The sequence below is a fragment of the Onychomys torridus genome, chromosome 5, assembly GCF_903995425.1.
Source record: "Onychomys torridus chromosome 5, mOncTor1.1, whole genome shotgun sequence".
Classification (NCBI taxonomy): domain Eukaryota; kingdom Metazoa; phylum Chordata; class Mammalia; order Rodentia; family Cricetidae; genus Onychomys; species Onychomys torridus.
Window position 1 is genome coordinate 93,386,177 of NC_050447.1, and position 22,205 is coordinate 93,408,381.

The window sequence follows — 22,205 nt, forward strand, 5'->3', positions numbered from 1 at the left end:
CCATACAAGCACAAATAGATTTACTTATTTTGTTCCTGTGTCATCTTCCTCTCTGTTCCTCTTTTGTTTATTAAAATGTGCGATATAGCAAGAAAAGGAAAAGATTATCCTGCTTCCTGCCATGTCAGGTGGTTCGCAGAAGGCCGAGGTTAAATGCAGTGTTTGGTTCCTTAAGCTTCTCTAATGCACAGGTGTGGCAAAACAATCTGGGATGAGAGCGCAGAGCGTCGACTCTCTGAGGACACAGACTTGAGCTTAATTTGTGCTCTCCGGCTAAGCTAAAACCTTCTTCTGCTATCATTATCCCACTTACGTTTGTCTTCCACTCTCCTTCCACTTTGCCATCCAGCTGAGTGGGAAGAAATTCACCTGACCTTGAAGAATACTCAGAAGATCTGAGAATAAGGTTTTCAGCAGCTACTAAACTCCCAGACTCCTACCAACATTTGGATCACCCATGCATAGGCCTGAAAAGATTCTTAGAAATGGCAGATGAGGAAAACAACATCCAGAGACACGAGTGACTTGAAATGAGAAGGAAGCCATCAACCATCCAGGACACCACAATGGTCCCCAGCCAGGCCACGTTAGACACATCATTAGGACGTCAGCAAAATGCTTGTGATGTCTCCAGTGCATGTAAAACTCTGAAGGACATGCCCAGGAAAAGCAGTCTCCAAGTGCTGAAAGGGAAGAGCCTCACCATTCTCATGCTCATAGGATCTCTACTAGATTCGACTAATATCAAATTAAAATGTTGAGTTTGTCTTTTTCCTACCAGGACTAATTCCACTAAGTCCTCTCTATCTAAAAAGTTACTTCTTCTATCTATTGTTTCAGATCCTTGTCTATTCTGGTGCAGATGAGGTACAGCAAAATGAGGGTGCATGCACTGAAAACCATCCCTGAATCCAAGGGCAAACTTCAGCCCCAAGATGCACTTTTCTGTTCCATGAACTCTACATAAATTCATTTTGCATTTTGCCTACATCTGCCGTGTGCCCTGACCACCTACCTGGCTCCTGAGGACCTGTGTGACTCCCTTTCCTGTTTAGAACTTCTCTCCTCAGCCTCCTGGGACTGAAGGAAGTTGTGAGTGGGCAGGCTTTGAGTCTCGGTGGAGAAACTCAGCCTGGCAGGTTGAGCTTCTGCTATCCACTCCAGCCCACCCTTCCCTGCCCTCAAATGATCAAAATTAATGAACAAAGTTCCTCTCTTATCCAAGCTTTTCTAGAGGGGTACCACTTTAGAGTCTTGACTGACTTGAAACAACAATCTGGTTTTGTAAATGCAATCCATTTCATGGAATTGAGTGAAAAAGTGAAATCAAATTATACTGCAATTTTATAGAAACCCCTGACAGGAGCTATTTGGAGACTTTTTGTCTAGGTGCTGCTACCTGTCAGCATTACTCATTTTTTTTTTTCTCCATCTTGAAAAATGACCGCACCCACATATATCTTCACAACCTGCTTTCATTTAGGACTTTTTTTTTTTCCTGAAGACATCACAGTATACAGCTTTAGAAATAATTGTTATCCTTCAAAATGTTTTTGAGCCAAATATAAAACAAAGGGGCCTTCTGACGCACTGGCTTTCCCTAATAATTTATGTTGCATGGCTCTAAAATGCTATTGCCCAGATGAATTTTGAACAACATAGAAAGTTAAAGCCTACATGAAAATGAAGAATCATAAAAATGAAACTTAGGTTCTCACATAAAAATTTAGTTGATCTTTATTCCCTGGATAATTTTCAGATAAAACACTTTATTCTAGTTCATAAAGATTGTTACCCCTGAGAGTTAAATGTCTACACACTGCCTTTAAAATGGTTTTCTTTTTTAAAAGTTCAAACCTTCTGTGTTCCACAAACTCAAAAGCCCTGCAGCGAGTGTTGGGAAAAAAAGTTTAGATCATGAAATTCTTCCTCTCTTTTACACATGCCTGAAGTAAGAGAAGAGTGCTTTTATTTTCATTGAACATAGACTTACTTGAGTTTAATTCTATATCTACGCAGAAAATGTTTTTAAACTTTCAACAAGGCACTCCTTTGGTGGTCCCTCATACAGGTCCACAGGTGCTAGTGTAATATCTACTCTGCTACTTAAATATCACATATATATATATAAGTTTAGAAACAAAAATCCTAGCAAGGAAAGTTAGAATACTTTATCAGGACTCTAAAGAAACAGAATGTGGCTTTGAACATCTCTTTGCTGAAAAATGAAACAAAACTAAACATCCTGGGATTTCCATGGCAACTGAGAGAAGGGTTAGACCTTCTCAGGTGTTGTCAGTGTTCTGTGAAGACTGGTGTCTACACAGCTCCCAGCTGGCTTTTACTAAATGGGAAACAACTCTGGGTTATAGTCAACAACTTCAGTAGATGCAAGTCATGGCATCTCTCAAGGCAGGATGATTTTTCTTTGGTAAATTAACCTATTTTGGTGTCTTGGTGGAAGCAGGGTAAAAATGTTTCATCACATGTTGTCATTGCTTGGATCCGAATCATCTCCCACAGGTTCCTGTTTGAAGCTTACTCCCCAGCTGGTGGGGCTGTCTGGGGAGGTTGTATTACCTCTAGGTGGGGTGTGGCTGGCAGAAATACATCCCCAGGGGATAAGCCTTTTAAGGTCAGTCTCTGGCTCCTGCTTTGGTCTCTGTTTCTTCGTTTACAATCATGAACAGGCTCTGATACACACTGTTGCTACAGTCTGAGCTGCTCCTCACACCCTTTCTGCTATGATGGACTTCAACTCTCCAAAACTGTCGGTCAAGTTAAAACAAGTTGTTTCTGTCGGGTAGTGTGCTTACAGCGTGTAAAAGTCACCGACTCACTTGTTACATAGCTCTGTCTACTTGCATTATTCTTAAAAAGTGTTAAACTCTCTCTCTGGGATGACAGATACATTTCAGCTGCTCACAACACTGGGGCTGCGTGAACAGAGCATCTGTGCATTTGATTATGTCTACTCTCCCATCAGATGTCAGGTGTCCAAGGAAGATACTTTCAGCTTGTGTTCGTTTCAGTATCATGTCAAAATTGTTAGGTTGTCTTGCCCTAAGTAAGATTTGTGGAAAAATACATCTTAGCTCTGACTTAGGAGTGTGCTCACAGTGAAAGTTGCCTGCAACCACTTGTCCAGGAAATCACAATTATTCCTCAATCAAATGTTTGTATTTCCAGATAAACTTTGGGCCACTCCAAGAAAGCAGGTTCAAAAAAACAAAGCAATGTCAGTTCTAAATTGTTAAATTACGAAGCTCCCTGCCTTTAGTTTGTGTGCTTATCTGTTTGATCTTGTTTGTCTTCCTGTTTCACAGCCATACATGCCTTGACTGGTGTCATCCTTGGGCTGGGGAGGCTGGATCAAGGCTCACCTCTAAGGAAGGTGGGTGGGCTAATTGGCATTGAAATGAATGTACAAACTGTTCACTTGGTTGTCATTATACCTAGGAAGACCCTGAGTCGTTTGGAATCTCATGGAAGTAAGTGTCTCATGTAAGTTGAAAACACATAGCCTGTACTTCCTGCATGGGCATCCCGGTCATTCTCTTTGGAAGCTAATCTGTTCTGAAGTTAAAGTTATATATTCCTGAATGTTCCTCTTCATTTCTCTTCAATGATAGCAGGTTAAAGATAAGCTTTCATGATTAACCTAAAGTATCGATTCTTTATTCCTTCAGTCTCACAGTAATAAAGTAAATATATAGCTGCTTTGTCTTGTATCAAGATGCATATTTGCTGAGGCTCTGGGCATAAATTTAGAGTACTTGTTAGTCTGTGGGGTAGTGGTTGGGATCTGGGACATAAGACTGGGGCTAAATTTCTTTGCCCTCCTAACCCCAGAGAGTATTTAGAAGAATAAAAAGAAAAGAGCAGAAAGTACTGAAGGTAAGACACTGTTGTATTCATAATATAGAGAAATAACCACCAAGCCTCGTGGACAGGAGAGGCAGTTCTCCACGGGGCAACAAAACTGTGCTAGTAATAATTTTAATTGGATGCTATCTTTGCAGCCTTCAAAAAGTATCATAAAATGGAGTTATTACAGGCTACAAGTGCACTTATAGTGCTGTCCTCTCACCGAAAGAAAGACAGAACATTTATCCTTTGGAGGGCAGCATCAATGGGCCTCTATTTGTTTCGTTTACATGCATCCCCAGCTGCCTGCCGTTTGCTTCCCCTTCCCTAAGTCTAGGAGATCAATTTGAATTGGATGCTGCAGAACGGGATGCTATGTCTTGCTGGCCCTCTGCCTCGGGGGACTGTACAGCAACATGGGAAAGTCCAAACTCCCAAGGAGGATGGAGAGCATACCTGTAGAGGGTTGGGCGGTGTGAGCGGTGATGGAAGGCTATGTCCTGGAGATGGGCTGGGTTTCTGAGGGGGACTTGAGCTCTGTTGGCTTGGAGATGACTGATTCTGGCTTTGGGGGTGGGAGTGGGGTTGATGCTGTTGAGACTGAGTAGCCTGCTGCAGCTGAGCTGGGGGAGCCGGTGGCTGCTGTGAGGCAGGTGGTGGCTGGTGGGGCGGGGTGGGCTGGGATTGCTGCTGCTGCTGCTGCTGAGACTGCGAGGTTGTCTGGGAGGCTGGCTGTGGGTGCTGGCTGGTTGGTGGAGGAGGCAGTTGTTGTTGCTGCTGCTGCTGCTGCTGGAGCTGGAGCTGCTGGAGCTGTTGCAGTTGGGAGTTCAGGGATGAGGTAGCTGTAGGGGAAACAGGAAGGATGGCATGAAACAATCAGGACAGATAGATGTGTCTTGATGGCTTGTCCTGTGCATAATGACAAAGGTCCCTCTTACAGAGTGTTGTCTTCCCCTCCTTGAAGGTTCTTGGCATGTCAGAGGATTGTGGGACTCTGGATGAAACAAAATCATTTGTTTTGTGTGTGTGAAAATTTTGCAATTTCAGACCAGAATGTAACCCAGCAGATATTCTTAAAGCTCTGAGCACTGCTTTAAAAGCATTGCGTTAAAGAGGTGCACCAGGGATGGAGACCATTTTTAAGCACTTTCTCCTTTTTTCCCTTCTTTTCCACCTGCAAAATGTACTCATCCTTTCAAGGTTTGATTTAGATTTTCAAAGTTCAACCCGTTTAATTCTCTTGGTAAATGCTTGACTGGAGTTAAGAACAGAACACTAAATTGTTAGTAATCTCCTTCCCACCCATCATCAGTGCCATTAGTGGCATCATTTCCCCTTGCTACTTCAGACCTTCACCAATTTTTTCAGACGTCCTAGTTTCAACACATTTCTGCTTTAAAGTGAGTACAGACTTCAGAGAATAAAAGAACCACAAATGATTTAATTATTTTTTGCTTGCTGATCAGACAATGCTCTTAAACCAAAGGGATTGTGGTTGGTGGCTGTGAGCTGGTTAGATACATTAGCATCTCAAAGAGCTGAGAGAATAAATTAATGCTTTAAGGTTTTCTTGAGGGGTGTGTGTGTGTGTGTGTGTGTGTGTGTGTGTGTGTGTGTGTGTGTGTGTAGTTAGAGTTTTCCTGCCTGGCCCAGTCAGGATAAATCTCTCTTACCCGCCAGTCCCACAGTCGCTCAGACCCAACCAAGAAAGCACACAGAGACTTACATTGTTTAGAAACTGTATGGCTGAGGCAGGCTCCTTGTTATCTACTTCTTCTATCTTAAATGAACCCATTTCTATTAGTCTATACTTTGCCACAAGGCTTGTGGCTTACCAGTGCCTTACATCTTGTCATGGCGGCAGCTGGCAGTGTCTTTCTCCACCCAGCCTTCCACTTCCCAGAATTCTCTTCTCTCTTGTCCCGCCTATACTTCCTGCCTGGCAACTGGCCAATCAGAACTTTATTTACACAGAGCGATATCCACAGCATGTGTGTAAAGCTAAACGTCTGTACCAAACCAGCCACATTGCCTCTCAGATGTCCATCAGGCACAAGACAATCTCAGTCTTCAAATCTATATATGAAATATATGTAATATGAAATGCCATATCATGTATACACCTTCATATAACAGATATGCCTGAAAATGCATGCATATTGAGCCATATTTTGAGGGTACCCAACAAGGAAGTTAACTAATGGCTACTTTTGTAAAGAATCATTTCATAAGAGACTTCAAATGCCACCTAGATACTGCTAGGGTGCCAGACAAGATGAAGGATTTAAAGAGACAGAGTCCTTCTAGAAGCACAGTGTCTTTGAGGAAATGATATCAATTCATAAAAAGAAAACTGTACTATTTGGAAGTAATTATTACAGAATCCTGGTAGAAGTATATGCTAGATTCATAATTGTTCACTGATTGCTGGTATAAACCTGACAGAGCCAGGTCAGAAGAGTTCCGTGGTCTGAGGGGTGAGGGCTGCGCCATTGTGGATGTGGGCCTATGCAAAGAAGGCTTGGAAGAAGGAAGGGAAGAGAGAGAGGGACTCTCTAGCTGGAGAAGCACTGGAGGCCACATGGCTTGAATGAAACCTTTTTGAGGGAAACTTTGAGTCTGACTGCCTAAAACTAGGAGTCAAGGAATTTATGAGTCACCTAAACTTGAGAGACATGGTGGGAGGACAAGGTATCACAATCGGCCTTGGCATAAGTTAGATTTCAGATAATAATCCGGGTTTACTCAGGAGGGTAATGCAGCCCACTGGTGAGTTAGCAGCATTCCCTGGGGCTCCAAATGCCAAGTCTCTGATCTCAGGTACCACTAGGAGAGCCATGTGGCCTGTTTGACAAAAGTCCTGGGTAGTCATTGAATCACTCCAGGTCTCGTCAAATAGCCCGAGTCCTGTCTTTTGAGGGCACCCTGCAACCTGGGGCTTGTATGTGTCTCTGGAGGCTGAGGTGACTAAAAAATGACCCTGTCATCATCCTCATTACAGAAACTTTAAGAGGAAGACCTATTTTGTTATTTTCTCTCACTCTTCTTATCACACAAAATCACGTTTGATTGGAAACCAAGGATCCAAAACCAGTTTTGACCTTCAAGATCTCTAACATTCTGGGATTCCTGGAAGAATGAGGTTGGGCATTTTTTATGGTGGTTACAGACAGTGAAACCTAATTGTACCTCACCTCCTGACTGGTTCAAACCAAATCTGTCTAGGCATCTTCCAAATGAGGCACATACAGCACTGCTTATTTTCATGGCTGCATTCAATACCACGTGGTTTCATTTGGATTAGAAAAGCATTTATCTAAATCAGCATTTAGGAACTGGAAAGACTTCAGAATATTGGCAGATAGGTATTGGCAGACAAGTGCAACAGACCCTACCTTACTAATGAGACGGTCCCAGATGTGTCTTCAACACTTTGTGTCCACAAGCTCACATTACTCAGAAATCTCCTCTAATAGCAGCTTGACTGGAAAGGCACAAAGCTAAGCAAACCCCATTGCATTCTGTAAACTGATAGGCACCTGAAGCCAAGCAGCGATGGAAAATCAGATGTGGTCATATATGTATGTGGTGGGTACAAGGAAGTAGGAAGGAATATGCAAGAGTGTGGTCTAAAAAAAGTCAAGACCATCTACCCAATGACTTAAAATACAAAAACACAGTGTCTCATATTATAAAGCATAATGAAATATTGGCATAGAAAATAAAAACTAAGTAAACTGAGAAAATTCAAGGACCTAGCTGAACTATAAAATAATGTCTGCAAATAAAATGATGTATTGGGGAATAAAACTTACCCCAAACATGTAATAACCAAGACTTTACTTTCTTCTGGTATTTACTTCCTATCTCTGTTTACAGTACACTGGACAGGGCCAATATTAAATATGAAATTTAGGCTATGAAAGAGGCATGTACAAAAAATACACCTTGAAAAATTTAATACTTAAGATTTTGAAAGGAAGAATGAAAATGAAACTCTGTTAAATTCACAACTTCCTAGAGAGAATAGAGGGCTGTGGTAAAAGGGCTTGAAACTTTCCAAATAAATAATTTAATATGACCAAAGAGTAGCCAAGAATCCTGTGTTTTGCCATTTGTTCAGTTTCTATATTTCAACTATATATTAAAAACACTTTCTCATTTTGAGTGTTTAAGGTTTCCATAGTGAATCCTACAGTTAAATAGGACCACACAACTTGGATGGTCAGGAGCATTGCATAAGATGAGATTTATGTGAGATCAGTTCCAATGCCAGAGTAGAAAGTGAAAGAGTAGACAGTTGTCCTTCATTTCCTTGGAGATGGGTTTTGACTCCAGGACTTCTGGGGATCCCCACATTAACAGGAGCTCACATCTGCTATTTACAGTGACCATCTATAACCTATGTAAGTTCTCCCACACACTTTAAAAAGCCTCTGTATCACTTATAATAGCATTGTATAAATACTATGTTGCTAATTGTTACACTGTTTTCCCTAGAGAATCAAAACAATGGAGAAGTCTATGCACATTTATTACAGATGGAGTTAAAAGCACTTTGATTCACAGTTTATTGAATCTTTAGTTTCAGGACTCAGGCTATTGTACCTGCACTTTAAAGAGTCCATGCAATCCTGAAAAATGAAAATACCACCTTCATTTAATGTGGTACTGTCTTGCCTTAAACCAAGCCCTCCTCAACTGACCCCTTTTAGTTCCTTTGAATCCCAAGGCCCTATAAGGGATAGACATACAATTAAAGAGTCAGAGCAAAGATCTGAATTTCAGAGAAAACACACTGCATCTCTCTTTCTGAGTGGGTTTACTTACATCAATATATTTATATATCCAGTTCTATTTGTTTTCCTGCAAATTTCAGATTTTCATTTTTCTTTATAGATGAATAAAGCTCCACTGTGTATTTGTATGTTTTCTTTATCTGCTTGTCAGTTGATGGAAATCCGAGCTGATTCCATTCTCTAACTATTGTGAATAGGGCTGCAATGAACATGGAAGTAGAAGTATCTGTGTAGAAGTGTAGGGCCCAGATTCCTTAGGGTGGAAGCCCAGGAGTGGTGTACCCTAAGACGTATAGTTCTTCTCCATTTAGCTTGTAGAGGAACCTCCGACTGACTCCAGAAGTGACTTCACTCGTTCACACTTCTACTATCAGTGTAGATGGGTCCCTCCTTCTCCACATCCATGTCAGATTCATTGCAATTTGATTTATTTTATTTTACTACTTATTTTTATGATAGCCATTCTAACTGGGATGATATAGTGGTTTTAATCTGCATTTCCAGAATACTGACTACTAGAATTCAAGGAAGTAATTTGTGCAAAGGTGTGCTGGTTACATTTTGTCATCTCGACACAAACTAGAGTCACTAGGGAACCTCGATTGAAGAATTGCCTGCATCAGAATGGCTTATGGGCATGCCTATGAGGGCATTTTCTTGACTAATAATTACTGTGGAAGGGCCCAGATCACTGCAAGAAGTACCTTCTCTTGGCAGGTGGTTTTGGGTGGTGTAAGAAAGCAAGCTGAGTAAGCCATGGAGAACAAGCAAATAAACAGCATTCTTCCATGGTTCCTACCTTGGCTTTCCTCAATGATGGGCTGTGATCTGTAAGTATAAATAAATCCTCCCAAGTTGCTTTTGGTCATGGTGTTTATCACAGCTACAGAAATGAAATGAATACAAACAGTAAACCAAAGCATAAGAAATTATCAAGTAAATGAAAGAAAGATCTAGACCATAGTGAATGGCATTCCACTGCTGCAAAAAAATCTAATTGAGGCAAATTAAAGTGAAAGGCATATCTATCTGGGGATTAGTAGCTCCCAGGCAAGGACCATCGAGTTGGCTGGACTGGGTTAGGTAGGGGCTTTTTGTAGTAAAGGGATGGGAGACAGTGCCATGCTTGATAAGATATTGGAGTATTGCCTGGGTTAGGGGTCCAGTAGATGTGTCCTGAGTCCAGTGGTTACTTTGGAATCTGGAACTAAGTGTCTCCTTTGTCCAGTGTTTTGTGTATGCTTTTATAAGTGCCAGCATTTGATGGGAATCTTTGTCTGGTTCAGACTTCTGCAAGCACTGGCTTCTGGCTGGAAGTGAAGGTGGGGAAGGGCGTCTTTTTATCCTGAAACCTCCAGCCTAACACATAGAAGGTGGCATTTGGAGAGGTACCATAGTGTGGGTTATGAATTGTCACTTAATTAGTAGTTGTCTTTGATGAAACATCAAGTTCCTTGATTGTTGCGAAGAGTTTAGAGAGCACAACCACAAGCCATCCTGGTAGTTTCAGGTATGATTTTGGTGTTCAGATTGGGTGTTCCATGTCATCCACACCTCTTCCAAGACTATCTTCTAAAGCCAAGTTCCTGGGTGAGGCTGGATATCTCCCATGAGCTGTCAAATTCTTCATCACGGACATGTTGATATTAACAGACATGGAATTAACTAATTAATTTTGGTTTCTGGAGTGCCCAGGAAGAGTTGTATCATAGAGGGGGAAAGCCATGACCTTGGAACTGTTGAAGATAAATCAGAAAAATCCCAGGTGTGTCAAACTTTTTGACATTGGGGAACATCATCTACAAAATTCACATTTTAGAATCGCTCATCCAGTTATAGAATAAGAAGGAGAAAGAGGAGAAGGGGAAGGTAAAATAGAAGAAATCACACACAGAAAAGTGAGGTTATGATTTTGTGTTGGGCTATCCTGGGCTGTCGATTAGACATGCCCCCTAGTGAAGGGCCTGAGTTTCTTGTGAGATGAAGCCCTTAAACAGCAACTGCCCTGCTCCTACATGTCTTTCCAGATGTTTTCAGGATACAGGCACAGAACCTTGGTGCAGGACCTGACTGTAAGAGCCTCATAGAACTAAGATACCCAAATAAAAAAAATGTGAATATGGAGAACAAAGTGTCCTCAATGAGAAGCAAAGGGTACTGTCAACAGATGCAGGATGGACAAGAGAAATGAAACCAACCACAAAGTTTGGAAGATTAATATTGTCAACTAGACAGGATCTAGGATAAGCCTCGCAGAACACTTGTGGAGGATTCTTTCCATTGATTAGCCTCTGAGGGGATTTCCTGGTTACGTTATTGATCCTTCTCATATCTGCCCTGAATGCAGGCTTGTAGGGAGATCCCAGGGAGAAGGTTTTTTGCCTGCTTGTCTTTGAGTCCTACTGGTGAGCTTATCTACCTGGTCCCCAAGTTTGTCTATACTTCCGTTGCTGCTGCCTCTGCTGCCCCCACCATCCCTCACTGACATCAAAAACGAGCTTCTTCAGATTTCCAACATCAACTGAAGATCAGTGGCTCTCCAGTAATCTAGGGCTCCAGAGCATCCAGCCTTGTAGCTGAACACCTACTGGCTCTCGGGGCAAAGACAGAACTGCTGGATTACCCAAACTACATTGTATAAAGCAATCTAAAGAATTCATTAAAAAATGTAAGTTTATCCCATGGATCCTGTGCCTCTAGAGAAGCCTGACAAAGACACAAGCTATTCACAAGTTCTGTCTGGTTCCACGCACCTGTTTCTGACTACTCCACTCAGCTCTGGCTGTAATCAACCAGCTTTCTGTTTCTCCTTATCTCTCAGCTTAAATTCCCTGGCTACTGGTTGAGGGGGAGATAGATTTGAGTTTCAGCACCACATCTCTCTCTCTTTTTCTCTCCCTCTCTCTCAAACAAGCAGGCAAAAACAAACAAAAGCATCGTGCTATAGTTGGACCTGCATGTTGGATACCAAGCTCTTGCTTGTTATTAGTTACTCTGGTCTGCTAAGAACAGTGCTCAAATCAGAGGCCGTGGAGGGTCATTTCTCAGCCCTCTGTGTATTGTTAGAGGACTGCTGGGCAGGAGCCCTGCTATAGCACACCTGCTAACTTATTATTTCTCTATTTTTGCATCATTACATGAATTCACTTACTCAACAAATATTTACTGAGTCCTTACTCAGTGCTATTATTGTTTAATGGAGGAGACAATGCCAAGCAAGGCCAGCCTTGTCTTATTCTCAGGGGACAAGCAGTCTTAGAGGTTTGTCCAGAAGTGATGGTGATATTATTTGTGGCTAGAAAAGCACATGTGCACTGATAGAACAAACAGGAGCCACTGTGCTATGCTAATATATTCAATGAATTATCAGCTTATGATCTGAGAAATTTATTTATTTGTTCTCTTATTAGTACTTTTCTTTTAAAAAGAAAGAAATGTACACACAAACATACACACACACACACACAGAGAGAGAGAGAGAGAGAGAAGAGAGAGAGAGAGAGAGAGAGAGAGAGAGAGAGAGAGAGAGAGAACCTAAGCTGAGGAGGAAGGAAGCAGGTGGGCCTTCTTAAAAGTGGCCAAGTATCCCACCAAGAACATGGTGAGTAATGGTTCTTCAAACCCACCTTTACCCCATCTTCTAGAAGGGAGAGAAATAGAGTCAGGAAAATAAATATGAGCAACCTTGAAAATATGGTACCTGAAATGAGCCATCCCAGGAACGAGTATATGAATCCACTAATAAGAAATGGGCAGGAGGGCTAAATACATCCCAACAGGAAACAGAGGGGTGGGCTCTGGTGTCTGGGGTGGGAGGAATGGAGAGCAACTGGAAAAGGCTATAAAGTTTCTGTTGGAGACAACAAAAAAGTTCTAGATCTACATAGAGGTTAAGGTGCTTAATGCTGCTGAGTTATATGCTTAAAGTGAAATGGCTAATTTCATGTCCTTTACTGTAATTAGAAGAGGATGTCTTTAGTTCTGTGTTCACACACCGAGGCTCAGCCTACATAGCCTGCCTCCTCACTCCCTCTCATGGCGTGGCTGTCTGGAGGGGTCAGTGTTCTCACCAGGCAAGGGCTGAGCTCAGGAGTATTTGCTTTTTGTTTCCCTGACTTTGTGTCTCAGGGGTGAACTTAGGGAGATCACTGAAAGGTCAGCTGCTTAGGGAGGAACACACTGCTCCCATTGGAGAGGCATAGCCCCTGCCAGGCACAGAGGTATCACAGTGTTCTGGTTAGCTTTTGTCAAACTGACTTAAGTTAGAGTAACCTTCAGAGAAGAACCTCAATTGAGACAATGCCTCCATCAGATTGCCTGTAGGCATGTATGTGTGTGTGTGTGTGTGTGTGTGTGTGTGTGTGTGTGTAAGCATTTTCTTGTTTAATGATTGATGTGGGAGGGCCCAGACCACTAGGGGAGTGAGTGCCTCCCTAGGTAAGTGATTTCCTGGGAGTATAATAAAGCAGTCTGAATAATCCATGAGGAGCAAGCCAGTAAACCACATTCCTCCATGACCTCTGCTTCAGTTCCTGCTAGGTTCCTGCCTTGAATTCTTATCCTAACTTCCCTTCATGATAGCCCCCTTCCTCCCCAAGTTCTTTTGGCCATTATGTTTATCACAATAACAGAAAACTAATTAGGACACACACAGGTGCCTTTAAGTGTTTCTGATATGAAGATGTATGTATGCGAGGAGTGTGCAGTAAAGACACTGCCAGCAGGACCGTTCCATGGTATGGGAAGGTTTTGTTGTAAATGAGAGAGAAAGAACACCCAGAGGTATCTGGAAGAGTCCAGAGAAGAGAGAGAAAGAAGTAGACTGACCATGGACAGCAGATTGGAAATGGCCAGGGGTATCTGTGAGAGAGAGAGAGAGACCTATAGGAAATAGAGAATAGAGAGAGCCTAGTGAGAAAGACTGGGTTATAAGAGAGTAGCTGAGGAAGGGGAAGCCTGTGAGCTGGAGGGAGTTTAGGTAGAGGAGATGAGAAGGGCTAGGATATTAGTGTGGATTTTGAAATATACAGCAAGTACTCCTGTGTAGGGTCTGAGGGATCCTGGGGGCTAGCATGGACCTTGATATGCTGATAAGTGACACAGATATATGTTAATTGGAGAGCCATATGTCTTTTTTTTTTTTTTTTCCTTTTTGCCAGAGGTAAGGGAAACGGCTCCTTTTGGCAGACAGGAACCAGCTTCATGAATTCCTGAAGAATGCTGGCTTTATCTAACTGCTAGAAGTCCTCCAATAGTCCAGGTTGAGCTGGACCTATACTCAATTTTGAGTCAGTGGGTCTACCATTTGGGGGAAGGTATTCTTTGGCTCTGATAACAGGGTCATTTCTAAGTCATGTAACTTACCACAACAGCGGCTTTTAGAAATTCTGGGAGGTCCTAGATGCTGTGTACACAGGTGGAAAATACTGTGGGCTAAAAGTAATAGTGTCTTGTAATTTAGAAAATGCTGCCATTAAATATTATGAAGTAGCTTTCAAGACAATGGAGTGGGAAAATGCTTTCAATGCTTTGCTGTGCTCCACAGTACAGGTTCAGAATGGTTCCATAACTTTTTCAGGTATACACCACTTGCCAATGCTCCAAGAGACTCTATAGTAGAGTGTCAACTTTCCAATGCTTGGGAACACAACAAAACTGCATTCATTGATGGGGCAAACTATTCTTCAGTAAGGGTTTTCATAAAAGCGAGCACTCATTTGTATATAAATGCCCTCCATGGTCATGTTCCTGAGATTAGAGTACAAATACTTAGACATAGCAGCTATACCCAGCTTTAATACATGGGCAGGTGCTTAGTCTTACCGCAACTTGATATGCCACGTTTTGTTGATATTTACGGGAGACTTACCCTTTCCTAAACAGAAACAGAGGAGGAGTGGATTGAGGGGATGGGAAAAAAAGGAGGAATGGGGGGAGTGGCTGGGAGGAGAAGAAGGAGAGGAAGCTTCAGTCAGGATGTAAAATAAATAAAAATTTTTTTAAAGAATATTTGTTTAATGATGTCATTTGCTTCTTGAGGTAGATTTTTTCACATATAATATTGGTCCTGCTATAGGAAAACCATCTTTTACAAGTCTGCTGATGGGAAATTAAGTGTTTATTTTGAGAATAAGAATTTCTAATTTAAGTATGAACCTTGGGTTTTTATAAAGAAGAGGGGAAATAGGAGGGGGCAGATAAGGGGTGCCAGTGGAGGAGAAGGGAAAGGGCCTCAGTGTACTCACATTGATGGTACAAGATGTCTGAAAGAAGAGAATATGGGATCTAGTGTGAGTTAACAGGAAGAATTTGACTTGGTAAATTAAACATCTATTCACATACACCTTAGACAATAACATCAAATGATGACAAACCAAGAGTGCAAGGAAGTCATTTCTGGTGCTCTCACTGAGGACAAGTCCAGCCTGCATCAGTAGACAAAGATTTTTCTATTAGATGGAAAATATAGATGGTTAGGGACAGGATTTTGAAAATTCACAGAAGGTGAGAACTTGCTGGGAAATATGCTTTACTTCTGGCAGCAGTCAGAAACAAGAGAAATCAATGCTGCTTCAGAGATAATGGGTGCCTACCCCTCTCCACCTGGAGTTAATTCCAAACTATGACTGCATAGGCCCTCACCCTTTTATTTTTTCTTTGCATTTAAGTAGAGATCAACATATTACTTGAGATGTCTAGGGTAAACAGAAAAATTCTTCCCTGAAAACATCTGTGCAAATTTCCACCAATAGTCTAAACCAGCCAACCCTGTCTCAGCTTCATGGCTTCCGCCATCTCCAGCAACCCATTTCAGGCTGGGGGCTAGAATTACCAGGGGAGCTTGTTAGAAAGGACATTCCAGAGTGGCACATAATCTGCATTCTAAAGAACTTTCCCAGGGGGCCAGGAGACAGAGACATTGCCTCTTGACTGATGGTACAAGTGTGTGGGGCTTGCTTTTCCCTTGACCTTTGACTGGAACCTCTTCCTTAGCCATCTCCCTAGGATCTTCAAGAATATTTCATTCATGCCACTTGCTCTGTAAGAAAAGAAATGTGTGGGCATTCTCCAGTGCTTTTGTGATTATTATTTTATTGTATGTCAATTCACTAATCTCTCCTGCCTGTATTGAGATTTTCAGGGCACATGCTTGTTGGAGTACACTTAACAAGTATGGATTATGAGACATACCAGATTCATCACCAAGTAGGGAAGGTCTCTCTCTCTCACACACACACACACACACAGACACACACACACACACACATACAGACACACAGACACAGACACAGACACACACACACACACACACAGACACACACACACACACACAGACACACACAGGACAGCTGAGCTCTGAGCAAAGCAGAAGGAGAAGCAGCACCTGTCCTATGGCAGCAGAGATGCTAAGGGTGCAGAACAACTGAACTTAGGCATTTGCTGAGGTCTCTTTAGAGAACAGTTGACCTCCTCACTACCTTGTCTGGCAGAATAGATCAAAGTTAGGCCTAAAATATCAGAAAAATAATGGAAAGACTCTCCTCTAAAGAAATTGTAAAAGTCATCCAGAAAAGAATCAAGATTTTTAATGTGTTTGTGAGCACCCCAAAGAGAAATTCATTCCCCTCACTTACCTAAACAAGCCTGTCAATATCACTGCACTGTGGAGCTTTTTCCCACTCTCCCCAGTCCTTAGGATTTCCACTTTCATTCTTACCAAGTGCCAACCAACATTAAAGAAACAAGATCTACCCTGAATAATTTCTTCATGGGATTGAAGAACACTGAAGAGAAATATATTTTAAAATCTGAAAGGATTTTGCAAAGAAAAATGGCCACCTACCAAGAGACAGAAATTTTTGGCATCATTCCCATGTAGCTGCCGTCCATCAATGCAACTCTCTGGGTAGAAGCAGAGAAGCAATGCCTTCAAAGTTCTGAGGGAACTCAACTTCCATAAAGAATTCTTTTGCCAAGCTGTCAAAAGCAAGGGCAAACTAAGGCCCAGTTTGCTAGTTAAGCTTATCTTTAAGTGATGTGCTTTTCCCAACACAAACTAAGTGCAAATCTAGTGTAAATGTTAAGTTTTCCTTTGCTAAGCCTCCATGGTTTAAGTCACATATCTGGCTTAGTCAGTGTGGTAACATTGGTCAGTTCATACTAAATAAAATCCTCAAATACTATAAATACCTTTGATTGACAAAAATTAGCTTATAAGTAAGTAAATGCATATGCATTTCTTAATAAATGCAGCTTCCTTGAATGCAAAGTGTTTTTCATACTCTGATAGAGAAAAAGGCAGAGAAACCAAAAGGGGCTGAGGGTGCAAAGGTAGGCTGTCAGTCTCCACAAGCAAACAGGACCAGCTGTGGTCTTGTCAATCCCTCCCTGGGCTCTGAGACAGTGGCAGAGCTACATAGTTGTAGTTGGGAGGAACCTGGTATGTGTAACTTCTTCACCATAAGCCTTTAAGTAACACTGATAGGGGAATGGCTTTCTATATGCTGTGGATATGTGTTGCCCTGATTGGTTGATAAATAAAGCCTTTTGACCTATGGCAAGGCAGCTTAGAGGCAGGTGGGAAAATCAAAGAGAAAGATGTGAAGAAGGCTGGGAAAGATGCCAGTGAGCTGCTCAAGGAGCAATATATAATGGGATGTAGGTAAAGCCACGGAACATGTGGTGATGCACAGATTAATAGTCATGGGCTTATTTAAGATAGAAGAGCTAGCTAGCAAAAGGCTTGAGCCATGGCCATGCATTTATAATTAATATAAGCCTCTGTGTGTTTACTTGGGGGAAGCAAGTGGTAGAGATTTGTTCCGACATCAGGCAGGCCAGGACACAGGAAATCTTCCAGCTACATAACACAAGGAAATGAAGTTCTATTAATAAATGTAAGATATTCCTTATGAAAGGGAAGAAGTTTTTACAAACTTCTGTTGGTCTCCATCAAATTTTTTAAGTCCCCTTCTGGTGTTAATGGAATGTCACATCAGAACCCTAAGGATTTTAACAGGCATTAGAAATTGAGCTCCCATGGACAGATCCTTTGTGTTCGTTGATTTGCTTGACCAATGTTTGCATAACCCTGCGGGGATTATATGTGGAAAGTTGGTTCTTGATTTGAAATCCATTTGCTGTAAAGATGAGGTCAAGTTTACCCACCCGAGAATTTTAATCCACAGTTTCTGAGATCCTTCTCTTGCAGTTTTCAGAGGCTTGGTGAAAAATCTTACAGGGAGGGAGTGTCCCTGAGGATGACTGACTGCTCATTCTCCAATTGATTGAGAAGTCTGAGATTCTCCAGGCATTGCTGTGTCGATGTTGTGTTTCTCTTGACATGATATGAGTTTAGTATAGAGATCATGTTTGTGTGAAATGAGAAGTTCATGTAACACAAGCTGATCATTTTGAAAATGATCTTCTGATGGTCTTTTCTTAGGAAGCCAAGTTACCTCTTGCTAACTGTTAAATTTTTTAAAATTCCAGCTAATGCCTATTAAACATGAATTTTCTAGGGAAAATTTTACTTTTCATTAAGATACAAGAGAATCCACGTTTGCTAAAATGAGATTAAGGATAAAAGCAAAAGGAAGAAAAGTTCTGTTTCTATGCTAATCAAACAGTAGCATGATTCTTTAAATGTAGAAGGCAGGGCAAACTGAACCCTGACTTTCAAAGCATCAGCATTCACTTTTCATTTCAAATGGAGATTTGCAAGAGAAAATATTACAAGCAATTCAATGGCTGCTGCGCCTGGTTTAAACACAGCACTCTGTTCACTCACATTTCTTTTAGGCTATAGACACATGGGCCAGTGCTTATTTTCATGGTTGATTTAATCCATCCCCTCTGCCAGTGTGGGGCTTATTCCCTACAGTTATTCTCCAGTGATCTGTCAGTTCAGATTAAAAAAAAAGTTAAGTGACAGAGAAGTGATGACTGATTCCTTTAGAAGGCTCTAGAAGCTCGAGTGTACTGTTTAAGATTTCTTCCCAAGAATCTGAATATGTTCTCTTTTTAATTCTCCAGGAGTGTTTCTTGTCTAGTCTGAACTGAAACTCCTTAAATAGGCAATTCAATTTTGTTCGTTTACAACAAATTTAGGTTTGCCAAAAGCTTTACAGATCTGACTTCATTGGATTCCTACTCTTGTTATTGTTGTTGTTCAAAGAAAAGGCAGGACATACTTCCTCTTACAGGTGAAAAAAAAATCTAAGACCTGACTATGTGCACCAAAACTCTGCATGGCCTTCACAATAAACATTGATACTTCCCTGAAGTTATATATAAGAATGCTCCCTTGTCAAACTTGTCTAGATTTTTAAAAAGAAACTTATTATAAAATGACTATGTGTAGCGCAAATCCCAACTGATCTTAATAATAAAAACCTAGAGCCATTTGCCCAGTGGGTAAATGCTAAATGATCAGAGAGAGAAAGAAGCAAGGCACAGCCACTCCTTACCTCACCAACTCCTCAGCCTGAAAGGGCCAACAAGCTCCTGTCTCTACTCTGCCTTATCACTTCCTCTCTCTGCCCAGATATATCACTTCCTGTTTCCTCCTCCCAAATGCTGGGATTAAAGGTGTGTGCCACCACTGCCTGGCCTCTATGGTTACCTAGTGGCTAGCTTGGCCCTCTGATCTCCAGGCAAGCTTTACTTGTTAGAGCACAAACAAAATATCACCACAACTGTAAATGGCAAAATGCTGGTTAAATAAAATAGTAAAAGTTACTCATATTATGTCATACGTGTTATCGTCTTATTCTTATTTTCTCTTCCCATATCTTCTGCATTTTAATTCTTTAGTGAGCTAATGAATATACTGAATTTATAATTTTCTTATTTTGTACTGCTATATTCAGTTCAAATAATTCATTTTAAGGTTTTTCACATATAGTAAGTTAAAGAGATGGAAACTCATAGTTTTAGTGAAATACACTAACAATAAAATTACCTCGGAGAAAAAGGTCATCAGGAAAAGAATCTTAGGAAAATTCATAAAAAAGCAATAGATGCTGTAGAGTGAACTCACATCTCACAGATTTTTGACAAGCGGGCTTATCTTGAATACAAGAAGTAAAATAGTAGTATATTTACTTTGTCTTTGATGCACCATTGGGAAAAAAAAAAGAGGTAAAGACAATAAATAGTACCAGACGAAACATGTTAGGTTGCACTTTAGTAGTGATCCCTCTTGGGAAGGATTAGAATACACTATAGTAACAATCTTTCTCTGGATGGGTTAAGACACACTGTAGCAATGAATCTTGTCCAAAGATTTTTGGGTGTATTATACACTGTAGTAAAAATCTTCTTTGAATGGGCTAGATTCACTGTAGTAACAACATTTTTTTGGATAGCTTAGGATTCATTATAGTAGCAATTCTTCTTTGGGTGGGTTAAAGATACACTGTAGTAACAATCTTCCTTGGATGGGTTAGATTCACTGTAGTAACATTCTTCTTTGGGTGGGTTAAAGATACACTGTAGTAACAGCCCTTCTTTGGATGGGTTAGATTCACTGTAGTAACATTCTTCTTTGGGTGTGTTATGACACACTGTAGTAATAATTTTCTTTGGGTGTGTTATGACACACTGTAGTAACAATCTTCTTTGGGTGTGTTATGATACATTGTAGTAATAATCTTCTTTAGGATGTACTTCTTAAACTTTTAGGACTGGAGCCTAACAAGCTTGTTCCTTTACACCAGAGGAGACAGGGGTCTAAGCTCATCACAGACACTTGGGTAAAACGTTCACTGTCCTGACATTGCCAGGATGATGCCAAGAGGAAAGAGAACCTTTGAGAGTGGAAATTAAATGCCCTGGCTTTTCAGTAAACCCAGCACTTTCTTTCATCATTCATTGTCCTGCCAGCACCAGGATGTACAGTTAGCTCCCAGAGAGGGAGGAGCATGAAAAAATGTGAACCAGCATTAATGACCTCAATAAGGGCTCCTCAGGGAGTTTACATATTTATTGCTTTGATTTTGTTTTTATTTCCTTTAGTTTGCTCTCATTACACCTTGTGGGAATCACTGAAATAGCCTATAACTAGACTCTGGTATCTTACTTAACCAATTAATCATTCTTTTTCTTTGTCTAGAATTTCTAAAACACAACGTGATCACACATACACAAACACACACACACACACACATAGTTTGCATTTGTATAAATGCTATTGTCCTGGCTTTGAGACAGAATCATGGCAATGATATTGAACTCATGATCCTTTTGTCTCACCCTTCTGAGTGCTAGAATTATAAGAGTATACCACGATGCCTAGATCATTTTATTGTGTGTTTTTAAGAAGATACACACTAGATCTCATGGTGAAGAATTATATTTCAATGCTCAGCCTAGTACTAGGGACTGAGTGCATTCTAGTTCCAACTCGCCTTTTAGACACTAGCTGTTATGAAAACCTTCATTTTTAGTTCAAATGCAGTACATGATGGCGTTTGGCTACGCACAGCCAGTAGGCAGGGACACCCCACTCTCATACTTACAAAAACAGGACTTTGAAACAGTTTGAATCTGTTGATAGTTCTGAGCCTCCATAATATATGCATTATCTATTTTTCTTTAAAACCACCCAGAACATATGGAAGTCTTGCCTTGTGGGGGTCTGAAGCTGAGTGGCAACTGTCATCTTGAGTAAATGCTCCTCTCTGACTTTCATAAGAGGACACCAAGTGTATCTTGATTATAATAATATATGATTCTCTTATTGCTTGCAGCCTTCTCTGCTCCACCATCTTAATTATAGTATATATTCACGAAATAATGGGATACAATCATTGTTGAAAGCTGCAATGTGACTGGCCACTTGTTAGGTTTAGTTTGTTCTTCTTGCCTAGTGTGGATTGCATGCTTTCTCTTGTTTTGTTCACAAAGGAGGGATATCATGGGGATGGATTGAAGAGACCCACTGCTAAAGTTTATAGGAGATCAACATGCCTATCATGCAGAGTGACAGCTGATTCCAGAGAATGTTGTAGACTTGTTTTTATACACAAAGTCAAGTTCTGCATCCATTCTTGAATAGCTATGTTGACTAAGGCAGTGTCCACTACACATCTGAGGCCATGTCCTGCAGGTTCTGTAGGAAAATTTTATTTCTAAGCAGGAATTTATTCAAGGAAGTTCATGGGGATCAAAGAATTTAGGATTTGAAAAACTGATAAGTTAATCACACTTCAGTGGAAAGCCACACATCCAAGAATATTTGGGCAGTCTTGGTGGGGGTGAGGAAGACACGAAATTGGGTGGGAAGGAAAGGGAGTAGATCTAGGAGAAGTCGGGGGAAGGAGTGTGAAGCTGATTAAAGTATGTTGTATGAAATTCTCAAAGAACTAATACAAATATTTTTAAAGTACATTCCAAGAGGGAATAAAAAAACTTAAAATGTCCTTAAATGTTATCTGGTTAGACAGAAAAGTGTTTCAGATGAATAGAACAATTCATAACTGTAGAAAAATGGAAAATATCACTCTCACCATCATCACCTAAATTCTACCTAATCTG

The 22,205-nt window shown here is 40.9% G+C and overlaps 1 protein-coding gene across 1 annotated transcript in view; it reads right to left on the reverse strand.

Annotated features, from left to right (window-relative positions):
• Pou6f2 (POU class 6 homeobox 2) overlaps positions 1–6,360 on the reverse strand; it is a 122,940-nt gene extending 116,580 nt beyond the window's left edge. Inside the window, exons 1-2 of the mRNA XM_036188889.1 lie at positions 6,306–6,360; positions 4,324–4,709 (exon numbers count right to left, since the gene is read on the reverse strand). Of these exons, the coding sequence (XP_036044782.1) occupies positions 4,324–4,709; positions 6,306–6,360 (441 nt within the window). The remainder of the gene's footprint in view (positions 1–4,323; positions 4,710–6,305) is intronic.
• Positions 6,361–22,205: the final 15,845 nt, after the last annotated feature.